Source organism: Phoca vitulina, unplaced genomic scaffold (genome assembly GCF_004348235.1).
Source record: "Phoca vitulina isolate PV1807 unplaced genomic scaffold, GSC_HSeal_1.0 scaffold12, whole genome shotgun sequence".
NCBI lineage: Eukaryota > Metazoa > Chordata > Mammalia > Carnivora > Phocidae > Phoca > Phoca vitulina.
The window spans coordinates 25,199,131-25,213,991 of NW_022589715.1; the positions used below are offsets into that span (position 1 = coordinate 25,199,131).

Sequence of the window (14,861 nt, forward strand, 5' to 3'; positions counted from 1 at the left end):
TGGGAAAGACCTGACCAAAGTATTTTGTATGTGTGGTACCAAGGAAGATAAAACACAAGCTGGCAGAGAGTGGAGATGCTGTATTTGCTCTGGTAAATGGAAATAAAAGCAAGGTTATCCAGGGAGGAATGAGCTGGGTAAAGTAGTATATGATACAAAGGGGGAGAAGACTTACATTACACCTGGTTAGGAAATGGGAAAGAAAGAAGTGGGGCAGCACTGAGGGCCCAGCTGAAATTAGATTCAATGAACTTGGAATGAATCGCAGTTGGTAGTTTTTCCTTAGCGAAGACAGGATAGAAAAGCAAGAAGGCAAGGAGGGTGCATCAAAGACAATGTACAAAGGATCCCTTGTAGTGCTATTTAAGTCATCCTAGCTTGATTTTTCGCTTTAACTCTCTGAATCAATTAACTTGAGATCTGGAACTGTGTGCTTTTTTTCCTACCCTTTTATTAATTTTGCTACGAATATAATGGACACAATGACAAATATTTGCTGAGGGACTAAAGTACTGTCCCTTACTAGACACTGGTCCATATTGGTTTCAACATAAATTTTATCAATGTTAAGACATCTTGTTTCATTCATTGGCTGGCTGCATGGCAGCCTCCATAAAGCAAGGAATCTGGGTCCACAAGTAAGAGCTGGTTAAGCAATGATTTCTACTTGATGCTGCAACATGGTCAGAATAATCTTTCCCGTATATCATTTCCACAAATTTGTCATGTTCTATTATCACATTCTATCACAAAAGGGATTGCCTATTACTCTGTTATTCCATTCCATTATGTTCCATTATCTCTCAATTACAAAGACCAAAATCTTTATCCAGATAAGGCTGTTTCTCCCACCCCCACCCCCACTATAACTTCACTGTTTTTCTCCTTTTCTTCTTAGATGGTAGACCTTTGGAACTTCAACCACTACCTTGTGTTGTGTTACTCTCTACTCTCCTCCCCACTTCCATCAACCCTGCTTTACCTTCACTAATTTGGAAGGCCTCTTCACCTTTCATTGGGTCTGTCGCAACAGCTTTTTCCGATGGTGGTGTTTTCCCAATTCTAACTCTCTTGGTTGGCGTTTTAGCTTTAAAGAGAAAGTCTAATTTATTGCTATAGTAATAGCATTCCATTCTTACTTCAGAAGTTATTTTGATTTCCCCTAAAGTGAGCTAAACCTATTACTCTAATACAATCAAAATATTACTTAAAAGTGAAATGGCACCTTCACAAATTTTTCTAAATCCTAAATCTGAGGAAAAACTGGGAGGCAGTCCGGTATAATATCGTTCTACTAATCAAAAGCTGTGTTTTCCAGTAACACAAATATACCATTTTCATTCTAATTTGGGCACTGTAGTTTGCTTTCCAGATTTGTCGTCTTTTTTTGAAATATGGTAACGTGGGACAAAGTCTGCTCTGTAATTAAAAGAAATCTGTAAACTTGTACACATTCCTTTGGAAAATATCATAGGCCATCACTATTTGTTGACTTCTTTTATCAATACAGGGACAATTATGAGTAATGCTGCAACATAAATTTTTATAATTTTAAATGTAATCCCCTTATAAAGCAGAAAATTACCGCTTCTAAGTATCTACCTGCTAAGTGTCTTTGAATCATGGTTTTCAGATCTTCTTCCATAACATTCTCACTTATTGAACCAACTTGGGAAAAGGCTTCAAGTTTCATCTTCCTTGTGTCCACAGCTCTCTTTTTTCTATCCCCTCTTTTATCTGTGGGACGGTCATTTTTGCTTTGTGCTAACTCAACTTTTAAATCACTGTCTCCATCTTCCTCCTCTCCAACTTCATCAACAGTAACAAAATTAAGCTCTTCTTTAAGGTTGTTAAAATCTGCCAGAGAATCTTCGTCCTCTTCAGTTACTTCATCCAAAGTCACTAAATGCAGATCACTGCTGTCATCCTGTATTTCATCTACAGTAACTAAAGTAGAAGGGTCTTCAGGCATCTGGGAAGAAATGAACCCAATGGGATCCCTTCCAGTATTTCCCTCATCTCCTTTAGTATTTAAAGTGGCAAAACTTAAGTCAGCCGACTCATTTAAAGGTAGCTCCTCAACTTCTCCAATTTCATCCACAGTTACCAAGCGTTCCTGTTTGAGAAGATCTTGCTCTTCAGCCACTGACAGTACAGTAACATCTTTAGGTTCACTGTGGGAAACGCAATCATCTTGATCAATTAACTCATCTAATGTAAGAAGTGAATTTGAATTTTTTACCATTTCTTCCATATTTATTTCTTCTTCATCAATTACTTCATCCACAGTGACTAGAGCTTGTGCTAGGTGCACAGCTCCATCTTCCTCTTCCCCAATCTCATCCAATGTTACAAAAGATAATTCCCCCTCAACAACACGAGGGGCAGGAGTTTTCCCCTTCTTCTTCTTTAAGTTAAGTTCAGAGGAAGGGGCATTTTTGAGAGCTTCTTTTCTTTTTCCCTTTAGTGGGTTTTGCTTGGTTTGAAAAGGATTTACTTCTTCTATAACCTCATCCACAGTGACAAATTCATCCAAATTAAATGGAAATAATGGTTCCTGTTGAAGAGATTAAAAAAAAAAAAATCACAGAACCGTGAACAGAAACAATTACTGATAACTGGTTAGGCTCCAAATGGTCCCAGCAAATGTGCATGAAATATCATCTGTGAGAATTTCAGTGCAAATAAGTTTCCTATAGGCTATAAATTATTTTTTAAGGCTCCACAAATGAATTAGCTCTAATTCACAAAGTAAACACCTCCAAAGGTAAAATCCTAACAATATCAAACTAATTCCACCTTTACTTAATTTCAATTAAGATTAATTTCCTAAATGATGTACAAGTTTTGAAATACAAAGCACAAAAATACTACATTTAAAGCATTTATCAAACAATGTAAAGCATTTATCAAACTACAATGTAAAAAATTTATTATTCCCTATTAAATGATATCTAATAAGTGTTCTAGGAGACTTAATGGACTATTAGAAGCACCTCAAATGTAGCTAGAAAGTCAACAGCTAACTAGATTACACCATTGACCAATTAAGATATACAACATTAACATAAAGTTTCTATTTAGAGAAATTTATATGGAAAAATCCTTACTAAGACTTAATGCCAAATATAACTGCACTTGGGAAAAAAAACCCCACAGTATCTGTAATTTGAAAAATGGTGCCAATACTAAAGAACATAAATTCCCAGCAGGACTCCTACAAATTTAGTATGCTATCAATGATCAATTACTAGCATACATAATGACATTAGAACATATACCCAGTGATTTTGGAGGGAAGAAACAAGTAAGCATTTATACTATCAACTTATTAAGCCAACAGAAACATTATCCATACTTTTGCTTCTTAAACTACTAACATCTCTCCTCCGTGCCCTGATAAAATGACCAAAAAAATATTCTATGAATGGAAAAACCTAAAATATCAAACAACAACAACAAAAATAACACATTCATTTAGCAAAAGAACTTAGTACCAGGAAAATAAATCTTAGAGCCCATCCAGTTAGGTTAAATTGAGCCATCTCAAAGAGGACCACCTATTCGGAAGTTTCACAAAATGGCAAGGACTTTAGCCAAACACCAGTCTCCTTTAACACGTATGATTCTATTGTGTTTATAACCTATTGCTGTAAATAGGAGATTGGAGGGATTTTTCTACTCTAATTCCCTTCCTGCCCCTGCATAATTTTTTGCCCTGCACCATGAACACAAACAATTTAGCCTAGCTCAAGGTCAAAAAACAAATTGGTGGTAGGGTCAAAAATAAAATATCTCATTCCTGTCCCTTGCTCTGTTATCAAATTACTATAGGAGAGACACTAGTTATAAGATAGATGAACTCTTCTGTGGAAGGATAGGATAGAAGGCTTATTAGTGTTAGTGAACTGTTTCTTACCTCTTTAGATTTGGAACTTCTACCTGTGGTGCTTTTAGGATTCTTCGTGTTTTGCCCAGCCAAAGTCTGAAATATTAAGTAAAAAATACAGAAAAATAGAATTTACAATTTTGTTATTAATGTTAGTTTTTAAAAAAGAATGCGAACACCAAACAATATCCAAACACATTCAATTATGCAAATAGTTAACAGGTATACCACACTAAGTCAACAATCATTTTAACAACATAGGCATCATCTCTGTAAGTTGTAGGTAAATTCAGTTTTACTGATCTTTTCTTCCCTATACCCATCAATGTCTAAGTTGGGCAATCAGTAAGCTGATAAAGGAAGCTTCAATTTAAACGAGAAAACGGTTTCCCATTCAGAAGCAGAGTGGTAAATCACCTCAGGAGAGTCACTGCAGACTTTTTTTTTCCTTTAAACCACACTTGTATTTCTGACCACATTTTATCCAAATAATGCTTTTCAAACCTGTTAATAAATTACAAACATGAGCTTATTTTTCTAAACGTCTATTGGCTTAAGTCAGTGGAATCATTAAGAGAAATGGGAGCTTGGGGGTGGAGTGAGGAGATGAAAGTACAAAACAAGATTACATCTCCTACTCCAAAGTTACAACAGCAGAGCTACTCATTTCAAAGATACACTGAGCCATTCTTCCTACCCTCCTCACCTTGTTGTTGCTGTCATGCCGTTTCATGACCGAAGGTCTAGCCTCTGTTTCCTGAGACTGTTTTGTAATAAAATTGTAATCCAGTTCAGAATCCTTGCCTTGCAGGGCTGAGATCCTTCCACTGCCTCCTCTGGTAACACCGCTCTGAGTGGGTTTCAATTTATTGCTTTCAGCCAAGCCTGACCTGGCACTTGTAGGTTTAAGGAGACCCGATTCCTTGGCTGAAAGTTTCTTTTCAGCATTTATTTGATCTCTGAGTACAGATTTCAGAAAACTTTTCTGGTTTTCGGATTTTGAAGCTGTCACTTTTGCCTTTGGAGAAGAGACCATACCAGCTTTGATGCTTGATTTAGTGCTAGATGTATTTGATACAGCCAACATACTAGTTTTACCAGTTTCGTCAGGCTTATTGGCCTGACCCATTCCTTTACTGGGGTATGCCTTGGTCACAGCATTTTCTGCAGGCTTTTCTTTCATTGCTGCCACGATCTTTTCCAACTTCTCTGCAACCATCCTAGCATCATTCTTTTCAGCCTTCTCTGTTCCTATTTGCAGATCCATTCTGGTTTCCTTACTATTAAATTCATTTTCCTCCTTTTCATCCATGTTACTTTTCCCAGAAATTCCCTTTTTGCTCACTGCCTTCTCATCCCCAGTGGAAATTCCTTGTATCAGGGCCACAACACAAGTAGATGGTACTATTTCTGAAACAGTTTCATGTTTGTCCACTTCAGCTACAGCTTCTATCATAGACTGTGTAATCCCAGAAAAGAAATCTTCTGCTTCAGATGGAGATTCTTCTAGAATTCCTTTGATGTTCCTTTCTTCTATAAATGGAGTGTCAGATGTTGATAATTCTGTTTCAGGGTTAATAATTTCTGCCTCTTCCTTCTCAAAGTCACTGGTATACACCTGCTGATTTAAAACACACTCCTCTACATTTTCAGTGAATAATTCAATACTGATTGGAGTGGATGCTACAAGAGGAATTTCCACTTTGACCTCTTCTCCTTGAGTTTCAACTTCCAATGTTTCAATAGCAAAGTCAGAGTCACACAGTGCTTTTTCAGGTTCTTCCTCACAAGGTTCCTCCTGCTGTACAGAAGTTTCTGTTTCAACTTTGGGAACAGTTTCTTCTTCAACCTCACTAGGTTTAAGAGAGAGACTATCAGCTGCTGTTTGCACCTCACTTTCATCAACTGGACTGTTTTTCAAGTCAGGGCTAAAAGTATTTAAAAACAAACAAAAAAAGAACACAAACAAAACACAAACAAAAATCAAACTATGATGAGAATTCAACCATTATAAATAATCCTGCTGATGCCAATTGTTAAGACTTCCTGATGCATTAGTAATAAGCACTGGGAAATCCAGCCAATCGGCATTAAAATGGTTAAGATGTTTTGACATAAATATGTAAGCAATATAAAATTTTAAGAGATCCTCCATTGCATTGAAGATTTTAGTTCAAAGGAAATAATGGCAAAAATCTGACCACTGATATAATTCTTATGACCAATTTTTCCTTCTGTGTTACATTTGCACTAGACATGAGAAGGCTGAACATGAATCTGAGACATCTCAAATTATTAAGATCTCCCCAACAGTGGTTACTGAAATAATATGTGTATATAGTTCTACAGTGTAACTAAAAGTCCATGCATTGAAATTTAAAATTTTAAGTGAATCTTACCTAAAATGAACAGAAACAGAAAATGGTAAGGAGAAAAGACTATACTCCTAACCATGTGAACTTTTTTTAAGATGTGAGACAATTTGTTTTTCCCAAGAACTGTATTTAATAACGACACCAAAAAAAAACCTTTCTTTGGAGGTATCTTTTAAATACTCTATTGGATTTAAAGTTAGAGGCAAAACCGATAGAATCACCTTAACATAAAGTAGGTGCCTCTGGCTACTTGAGTGAGAAGGTATATATTAAAAAGAAATTGTTCCAGTTACAGAGAATAACTTAGACTTCCAATACATAATTTAAAGTTTTAAGTAAAATTATTCAGAAGAAATGAAGAAAATACATGGCAAGTACATGCAATTGATCTTATTTCATTGTGGTCTTCCCAAATCCAAGGTAAACAAAAGTGTGTATGATTCTATAATTCAACTTCTTTCATTGAGACAGAGACAGAATAAACTGTTTTTATATTAATGTTCCATAGATCAGAGGTTATCTTGAAGAGTGACAAGGAAAATCTTAGCTTCCAAAACAATGTCCAGCATGCTGTCAACACAGATCAAATTTAACAAATATATTCACTTATTACATTAGAAGCACCCGGTTAGAGGAAGACACCAGAAAGTGATGCATTTCAACACCTCATAGTAAAGAATACTGGTTTTTTTTCCTCCTAGTTTTCAAGGAAGGAGGGGATGAGACATCCCCTTGATATGCTTCCCCAAAGAGTGGCCATAATATCCTTTAGTTAATGCAAGGTGATGTGTATCTGTGTCCCGAGGTGTTAATATTTCAAAACTTTGGAAAAAGTTAAGTGCTACCATATCAGGGTCTACACTTGATCTTAGCCAAAAGGCCGAGAAGCGATCCATATCAGGGTCTAATCATTTGAACCAATAAACTGGTCTTCCCCGCAGAAGATGGTTAAGTTTAAACTTCCAAAGGAGATCTAAGGGATCAGAGAAACACCTCTTGATGAAAAGTTATAGAGGTAAAGAGTTTGAGGAATTTATTTAAGTTCAACAGTCGGTAACCATAAACCTTAATCAGTATGTATTCTACTCATTTGTATAAGCTTCCTTGGTATACTGAAAGGGTTTAAAACTTTTATTTGAAATTATTCACATCCCTTATATTCAAAAATACCAATGGCTGATTTTAAGTGTTCCAAATTCTTAGAACTAGTCAGAATAAAATTTGTGGCCAGGCACAAATATGACAAAGATAAGAAGTTCTGACATTCAATTATAGCAGTTATGTAAATAATACTTCTCAAATGTGAGCTTTCATTTTTAAATTATAAGACTTATTTCCAATAAGGAAGATTAAATTCAAATTCCTGCCTCATTACAGAACTGCACCATTAACCCTAAAGGCTTTATAAATTAGAGTTATACAAAAATACCAATCTACTCAGCTAGAAGGATAACTGGAGATTTTGATTCCTGGCTCTAGCAAGTCCTTCCCCTTTACCATATTTAAGTTTGTCAGTAGAAAAAGCTATTGTCTTTTATACGAAATGAATCACTATGCAGTTCCATACTTCAAAGAGAGTATGGACCTACTTGAAAAAATGGCTTAATACAATGTTTTTTTGTCTTTTAAAATCACAGTGCTGGGGCACCTGGGTGGCTCAGTCGGTTGAGTGTCTGCCTTCGGCTTGGGTCATGATCCCAGAGTCCAGGGATCGAGCCCCGCATGAGGCTCCCCGCTCAGCAGGGAGTCTGCTTCTCCCTCTGCCCTTCACCCTGCTTGTGCACTATCTTAAGTAAATAAATCAAATAAAATTACAGTGCTTTCTTCACAGAATTCATTTACCAAAAATTAATATCTAGTTTTCTGGCAAATATGGGAAAAAGTCTCCATGTTCCTCAGGTTAGCCTGGAAAGTCCATTTGAGATGTAAAATAAATGAAATTATTAACACCAGAGTCAAAAAAAAAAAAAAAAAAAAAAAGTCTTTTAGAGATCAAAGGAAAACACAGTCATATTTTGAGAAATGCACAAAAAAGAAATAGGGAAGGCATTCAGAATATAGGTATCTAATTTCCACCCCTGGCCCACTTCCATTCCCCCATAATACCAGGGCTTCAAAACTCAAAAAAAGCTGGGTGTGAGAACAAAGGTTAATACCATACCCTACACTTTCTGAGAAACTTTAGACTGCAACTTAACAATACTGAAGATTAGTATTTATTTAAGAGGGCCACTTGGGTACTTCCCAACATTGTTCTGGTGAAAACTGCACCTTGCATCCTTATTTGGAACCTTAATCACATAAGTAAATACAGTTTACATGGAAGGGGATGAGAACAGGCAAAATGTAGATTATTATTAATATATCCATAGGAGATTTCCTTCAAGTAGGAAATATATTTAAAGACTTCACGCTAATTATAAACAAAAGGATCATATTCATGATGAATCAGCACCTGCAAGTGCTTCAAAAACAAAAGCAACACAACAAGCACCAGTATTTTCCCAGGATCAGTTTACTCAATAAAGAAATGTGAAGTATTCAGGCCCCATCCCACGTATTTTTTTCTAATGTCATATAAGTCAGAAAAAACTGACTGCAAAATGGAAAGTATTAGTACTAGAATTTTTAAAATTAATTTTATAAGATTACCATAAAGAATCTCTGATTGGAAAGTCAAGATAATGAGAGGAAAAAAAGACCAGAACACAGACAAGAGCTGTTCTTGCAGACCTAAAACTATGTCAAATGAAATCTATAAAATGAGATTCCTCTATAAAATGAATTTTTGAAAAAGCCTACTCAGCCAGAGTTACTGTGGTCAAACTGTAGGTCCATCTCTATGACATGTAGCATTACCAGCCTATTGCCCTTTGTGGGCTTTGATAGCCAACAGTGCTGTTGGTATTACTTTTAGACATGTGAACATAATTGATATGATGGTGTACAACTTCATAAAAAGTCTGCGCTGGCATTTACAGCAAACCTAATTGCTTAAAGTTACCACCATATTTTAAAGCACTCTTAATCATCTTTATCATTTAAAAGCCTCATTTAAGAATTACTAAGAAAAATCCGTAAGACATCCTGCTTTTCAGGCATCTTAAAATTAGTGCATCAAATAAAACAAACTTTCCATATTTAAACACTTTCAAAATGCTCTTTCAAACTGATAAGCTCTTATTACATTGACTCTAACAAATAAGAGCAAATCACTTAGTATTAAAGAAGGGAAAGAATTCTAAATCAGTGATTCCAATGAAAAGCAGTAAAAAGAAGGTTATTAATTGGTGGGGTGAAGGTGGTGATAAAGGTATTCATCAGGATGAAAAAGTTACTAAGAAGAGGGTGCACTATATGTGGTCAGAACAAGACTGTGAGTCACTGTGTTTACACCGAAGAACAAGTTTTCATCTTTCATCCAAGTTTTCATCCATTATTTTGCTTCCTTTCCCCCACTCCAGTTGTCTTCAAAAAGTATCAGAATACATACTGAATACCTTCTTTTTGGTTTTAAGTCAATGAAATTTTAAAAGACTATACAAAATGATTAAAATTTTATTACTGTGTTTAACAATTTTGGAATAGAAAAATCTAACAAGAATGTAATGCTGATAACGGAGTCGAGTTGTTCAAGAGTCCAGCAAAACATTTCATAAAGAAGTCATATTTATGTATTTAATTCAAACTGTGTTTACAAATTTAGTTTTTCTAAAAAATCAGTAAATAACTGAGACTAAAAAACAAAACAACGCTCAGTCAAAAAAAAAACACGAAAAACCACACACACACACACACACACACACACAGTAACATTCATATATATACACAAAATGGACATGAGAGATACAAATATTTTGCTACAAGTGAACAATTACCATAAAATACAGGAAAAAATTCAGTAATTAAATACTATGCAAAAATGTTAGCAAACTTAAAGCAACATACCTTTCTTTTCCTAGTTCTGGGTCTTTGTCAGCTTGAGCCTGTAACACAATTCCACATTTCATTAGAGGCTATTCTACCGGATTTTAAATATTTAACCCATCAATGCAATGAGTTCAGTTCTTAAAATCTAAGCTAAAAAAACAATATCACATCTTGTCCACATTAACTATCAGGTACTAGAATTATTTTCTCATTAGATAAAGAGCCCTAAGTTAGGTGATAGGGAATAACTGACACACAGCAATTAATGAGAGGAAAGTCTCCTTAATGTTGATATAAATAAGAAACTCTTTCGGATGCCTGGGTAGCACAGTTGGCTGAGCATCCAACTCTTGGTTTTGGCTCAGGTCATGATCTCAACGTCCTGAGATCAAGCCCCGAGTCAGGTTCTGCACTCAGACGGGAGTCTGCTTGAGATTCTCGCAGCCCCTCTCCCTCTGGCCCTCCTCCCATGCATGCATACTCGCACTCTCTCTCTAATAAATAAATACAATCTTTAAAAAAAAAAATTTTTTTTTAACTAAAAGCTTGGAAATGCTGCTTTTTTTGAAGAATAAAAACAATCAAACCAAAATAACATCTTCATTGTGCAATTTTTATTTAAAAAGACTTCTATTTATAAGGGAGATTAGGTGACTTAAAAAGCTTTCTACTCAAAACACTTAGAAGTGCTGAAGAAAATTTAACAATCCTTTTTTTTTTTTTTTTTTTTAAGTAGGCTCCATGCCCAGAGTGGAGCCCAATGTGGAGCTTGAACTCACGACCCTGAGATCAAGACCTGAGCTGAAATCACAAGTTGGATGCTTTAACTGACTGAGTCACCCAAGCAACCCTAACAATAATCCTTTTAAACATATACCTGAACCACCAAAAAATCAATGTCCTACGGCCCAAAATGGAAGCAGAATTAAAAATTCAATGCCTAACATACCAAGCACCAGTCCAGGCACTGGACACATCAGTGAACGAAACAGCAAAAACTGTCTGTTCTTTAGAGCTTATATATACTAGCTGTAGGCTTTTCCTCTGGGAATCGTGTGTGCTCTGAGTTGAGAATTATCTTTCTTTAGATATATTAAAAACTGAAAATTATACTTTAAAAAAATTGAATAATGTCCTTAGAGAGGATTTCTGGTGTGGGTGATGGGAGTCCCAGAGTAACGCCTTCTTTACTGAGGCATTTTGCTGGGTATTCAGTCTACACTCTAATGATACATAACCAAAATTAAAGATGACAGTTGATAAGCCCCATCCATAATATTTACAAGCAGTCTTCCCATTCACGGGAAATGCTTGTGCGGGGAGGGGTCCTCATGACAGCAGAGGAAATCTATACCAGATACCAGTACAAGCTAACTTGCTTCTTTATTCATAAAGAGAAAAACAAATGCACAACAGAGAGCAAGATAAGGATACAAAATGGAATGAAGACATTTCAGACAATGAAATACTCCACAAAATCAGTATAGGTCCTACTTCCAGAAAGACAGAACATTAAAATTTAAAGTTAAGAAGTAATCAAAGAAATAGTAAGAGGAAGATCTTCTTCAGGTGAAGGAACACACTAATCTTTATAAATTCACTGAGTGCTCTAAAGCAGGACATATGAGTAAGTCCCAAACCAAGATAAAACCTTGCTCACTGGGCTAGCCATACTGATCCTCCTTGGAGTTCCTGAGTCATCAGATTTGTCCTTAAGGACTTAGCACTTGCCCTTCAGTTTAAAAACCTCCTCTCCTTGTTATTGTAGAGCTTGCTCTCTTACTTTGCTCAGGTCTCAAATAACTATTCCTCAGAGGGACTATCCCTGCCACTCTAAAATATACATTCCCCCCATCCATTACTCTCTACCCTTTTATCTTGATTGGTCTCCATAACACTTCATAGAATTTTTTAACCACCTAACATTGTGTGTGTGTGTGTGTGTGTGTGTGTGTACACGTATAATCTTTTTACAGTCCATCTTCTCCACTAAAATATGAGCTCCTTGAGGACTAGGACATCAACTCCTCTATTTATCAATGTAGTCCAATGTCTAAAACAGTGCTGGCATAGAAAAGGAATTAGACAGGTATTTGTTTAATGAACCAATCAATAAATGCTAAAAGTTTTCAAAGGAAAAAAATAAAATACATAACGATATGACTAGAATCAGCTTTCTCGGGGCACCTGGGTGGCTCAGTCAGTTAAGCATCTGCCTTCAGCTCAGGTCATGATGCCAGGGTCCTGGGATCAAGTCCTGCATCAGGCTCCCTGCTCAGTGGGGAGCCTGCTTCTCCCTCTGCCTCTGCCACTCCCCCTGCTTGTGCTCTCTCTCTTGCTCACTCTCTCTCAAATAAATAAAATCTTAAAAAACAATCAGCTTTCTCCTTAACAATACAGGTTAAGGGGCACCTGACTGGCTCAGTAGGTAGAGCATGCAACTCTTAATCTTGGGGTTGTGAGTTCGAGCCCCATGTTGGGTGTAGAGATTTATTAAAAATAAAATCTGTTTTTAAAACAAACAAAAGAACTACTACAGGTTAAGAAAAACAATGAAAGGAAAAACAATCTGAGCACAGAATTCTCCATCTAGACAAACTATCAATGTAAGAGCAAAATAAAGTCAATTTCAAATATGCAGGGATTCAAAAAGTTTACTGTCCACACATACTTTCTGGGGGGAAATTATTTGATGATGTAATCTAACAAACAGAAAAGCGAACCAAGAGAGGAGATACAGAATCTAAGAAATAACAGAAATAACTCAGAAGAGCAATAAAAAGAAAATAAAGGTGTATAAGTTGCTTTATGGAAACAAATGGCCATAAATTTAGAACAGGGAGCTTTAACAATAGAGTAGATTCTATTCAACAAATACTAATAAATGGCCTGAGTAACATGAAGACACTCTTCCCTTTTCCTCTCAGCATCAATTGCCCTGCCACAATTGTACAGGAAAGCCATAATCCAAACACTGAAGAAAACAAAAACAGCATCATTTTGAAAAATGAATGGGGATATAAGAAAGTGACCTCCAAGTGTACAAGTTATGGACAGATGTGTATTTCCTTCTTTACAGACCCACTCTCATGCTCTTCAATTCTGCAGTAAGTATCTAACTAATCAAGGTATCAAAAATACAGGTATTAATTTTCAGTACTTAGAATTAAGCCTTCATGCTTCATATGCAGAGTAACTATAGTTATACAACTAAAAGTTGCAATGTGTACCTTATTCAACTTACTGTAATTTAGACAAATTTACACTGCTCCATAAACCACGAAAATTGAAGTAGTGATTGAAACACATTTTTAAAAGAAAGAATATCTAAACAGCATCATTTGTGCTCCTCTCCAACATTTTGGAGAGCCAATGTTTGGCTACTCTCCAACATTACAGGTAAAAAAATGAATGGGGGGTGCCGAAGAATAATATAAGGTTGTTAATTAATTAGATCATTATAAACGTAAATTAAAAACTGTTATTTTAAAAATCGGGGGACAGGATTTATTTCCATTTCCTAGTCTAGATTAGGCTTTCATTACTTCTCATATAGACCATTATAATACCTTGAAATTAGTCTACCTGCCTCAACCATCAATTTAAATGAATATAATGAACGTGCTAAAGATTATGAGGCTAGCTAAGTCTACAGTAAAGACTATGTGGGGCTAAGTCTACAGTAAAACAATGTGTTTTTTCAATTTAATAAGCCATAAGAATAAGGTTCCAAGTAAAAGCTTGGGAAGTAAAGTATCATTCAGGCAGACGTTTTATATAATTATTTGTTTCATTTTCTTTAAGTCTAAAAATTCAGGACTGTATTTTTTAGAAGAAAAATTTCTGTATCGTCAGTGTTTACTATAATTCTGAACAAAGTAAAAACTTCAAAATATCAAAAACACAAATTTTTAAAAATACCATGTACTGTTGAGAGAAAAAAAATGCTAAAAACTTCCAAATTTTTTCTGAAATTATCAGTTTAAACAAGCCACTCAAATCTGTGCTGAAATTAGTACCTCTCATGGGGCGCCTGGGTGGCTCAGTCAGTTAAGCGTCCGATTCTTCTTTTCGGCTCAGGTCATAATCTCAGGGTCATGAGATAGAGCCCCGTGTTGGGCTCCGCACTCAAGAGGGAGTCTACCTGAGGATTCTCTCTCTTCCCCACCCTCAGCCCCTACCCCCGTTCTCTCTCTCTAAATCTTAAAAAACAAAACAAAACAGTACCTATCATTATGCATTTACTCAGAATTTTCTTTTTCTTGAGCTAGCACAAAATTTTTAGCATATTAATAAACAAAAAACATGCAGACACCAAATATAGGCCCCATTATTTACCTCCTGTTATGGAGATAAAATGAAACTATTAGAAAGAGAAAACATCTGGGGCGCCTTGGTGGCTCAGATGGCTAAGCATCTGCCTTCGGCTCAGGTCATGATCCCAGCGTCCTGGGATGGAGCCCCACATATGGCTCCTGGCTCAGCAGGGAGCCTGCTTCTCCCTCTCCCTCTGCCTCTCCCCCTGCTCATGCTCTCTCTCTCTGTCTCAAATGAATAAATAAAATCTTAAAAAAAAAAGAGAGAAAACATCTGAGTCTGAATTTCATTCTCACAAAGGCAGATTACTTATAGTTTTCATACATGTATTATTACTGTGTAAGCCAATA

The 14,861-nt window shown here is 36.0% G+C and overlaps 1 protein-coding gene and 1 pseudogene across 9 annotated transcripts in view; both read right to left on the reverse strand.

The window, feature by feature from the left end:
* Positions 1 to 14,861, reverse strand: part of ZNF638 (zinc finger protein 638) — a 125,753-nt gene that overhangs the window by 5,589 nt on the left and 105,303 nt on the right. For 7 of the 9 annotated variants that reach the window (XM_032410739.1, XM_032410742.1, XM_032410736.1 and 4 more), the window contains 5 exons: positions 10,213 to 10,250; positions 4,596 to 5,817; positions 3,920 to 3,985; positions 1,603 to 2,557; positions 983 to 1,102 (listed from right to left, as the gene is read on the reverse strand). In XM_032410739.1, the coding sequence (XP_032266630.1) occupies positions 983 to 1,102; positions 1,603 to 2,557; positions 3,920 to 3,985; positions 4,596 to 5,817; positions 10,213 to 10,250 (2,401 nt within the window). The remainder of the gene's footprint in view (positions 1 to 982; positions 1,103 to 1,602; positions 2,558 to 3,919; positions 3,986 to 4,595; positions 5,818 to 10,212; positions 10,251 to 14,861) is intronic. The other 2 variants (XM_032410740.1, XM_032410738.1) reach the window with 2 other exon arrangements.
* On the reverse strand, positions 7,012 to 7,156 carry LOC116636489 (annotated as a pseudogene).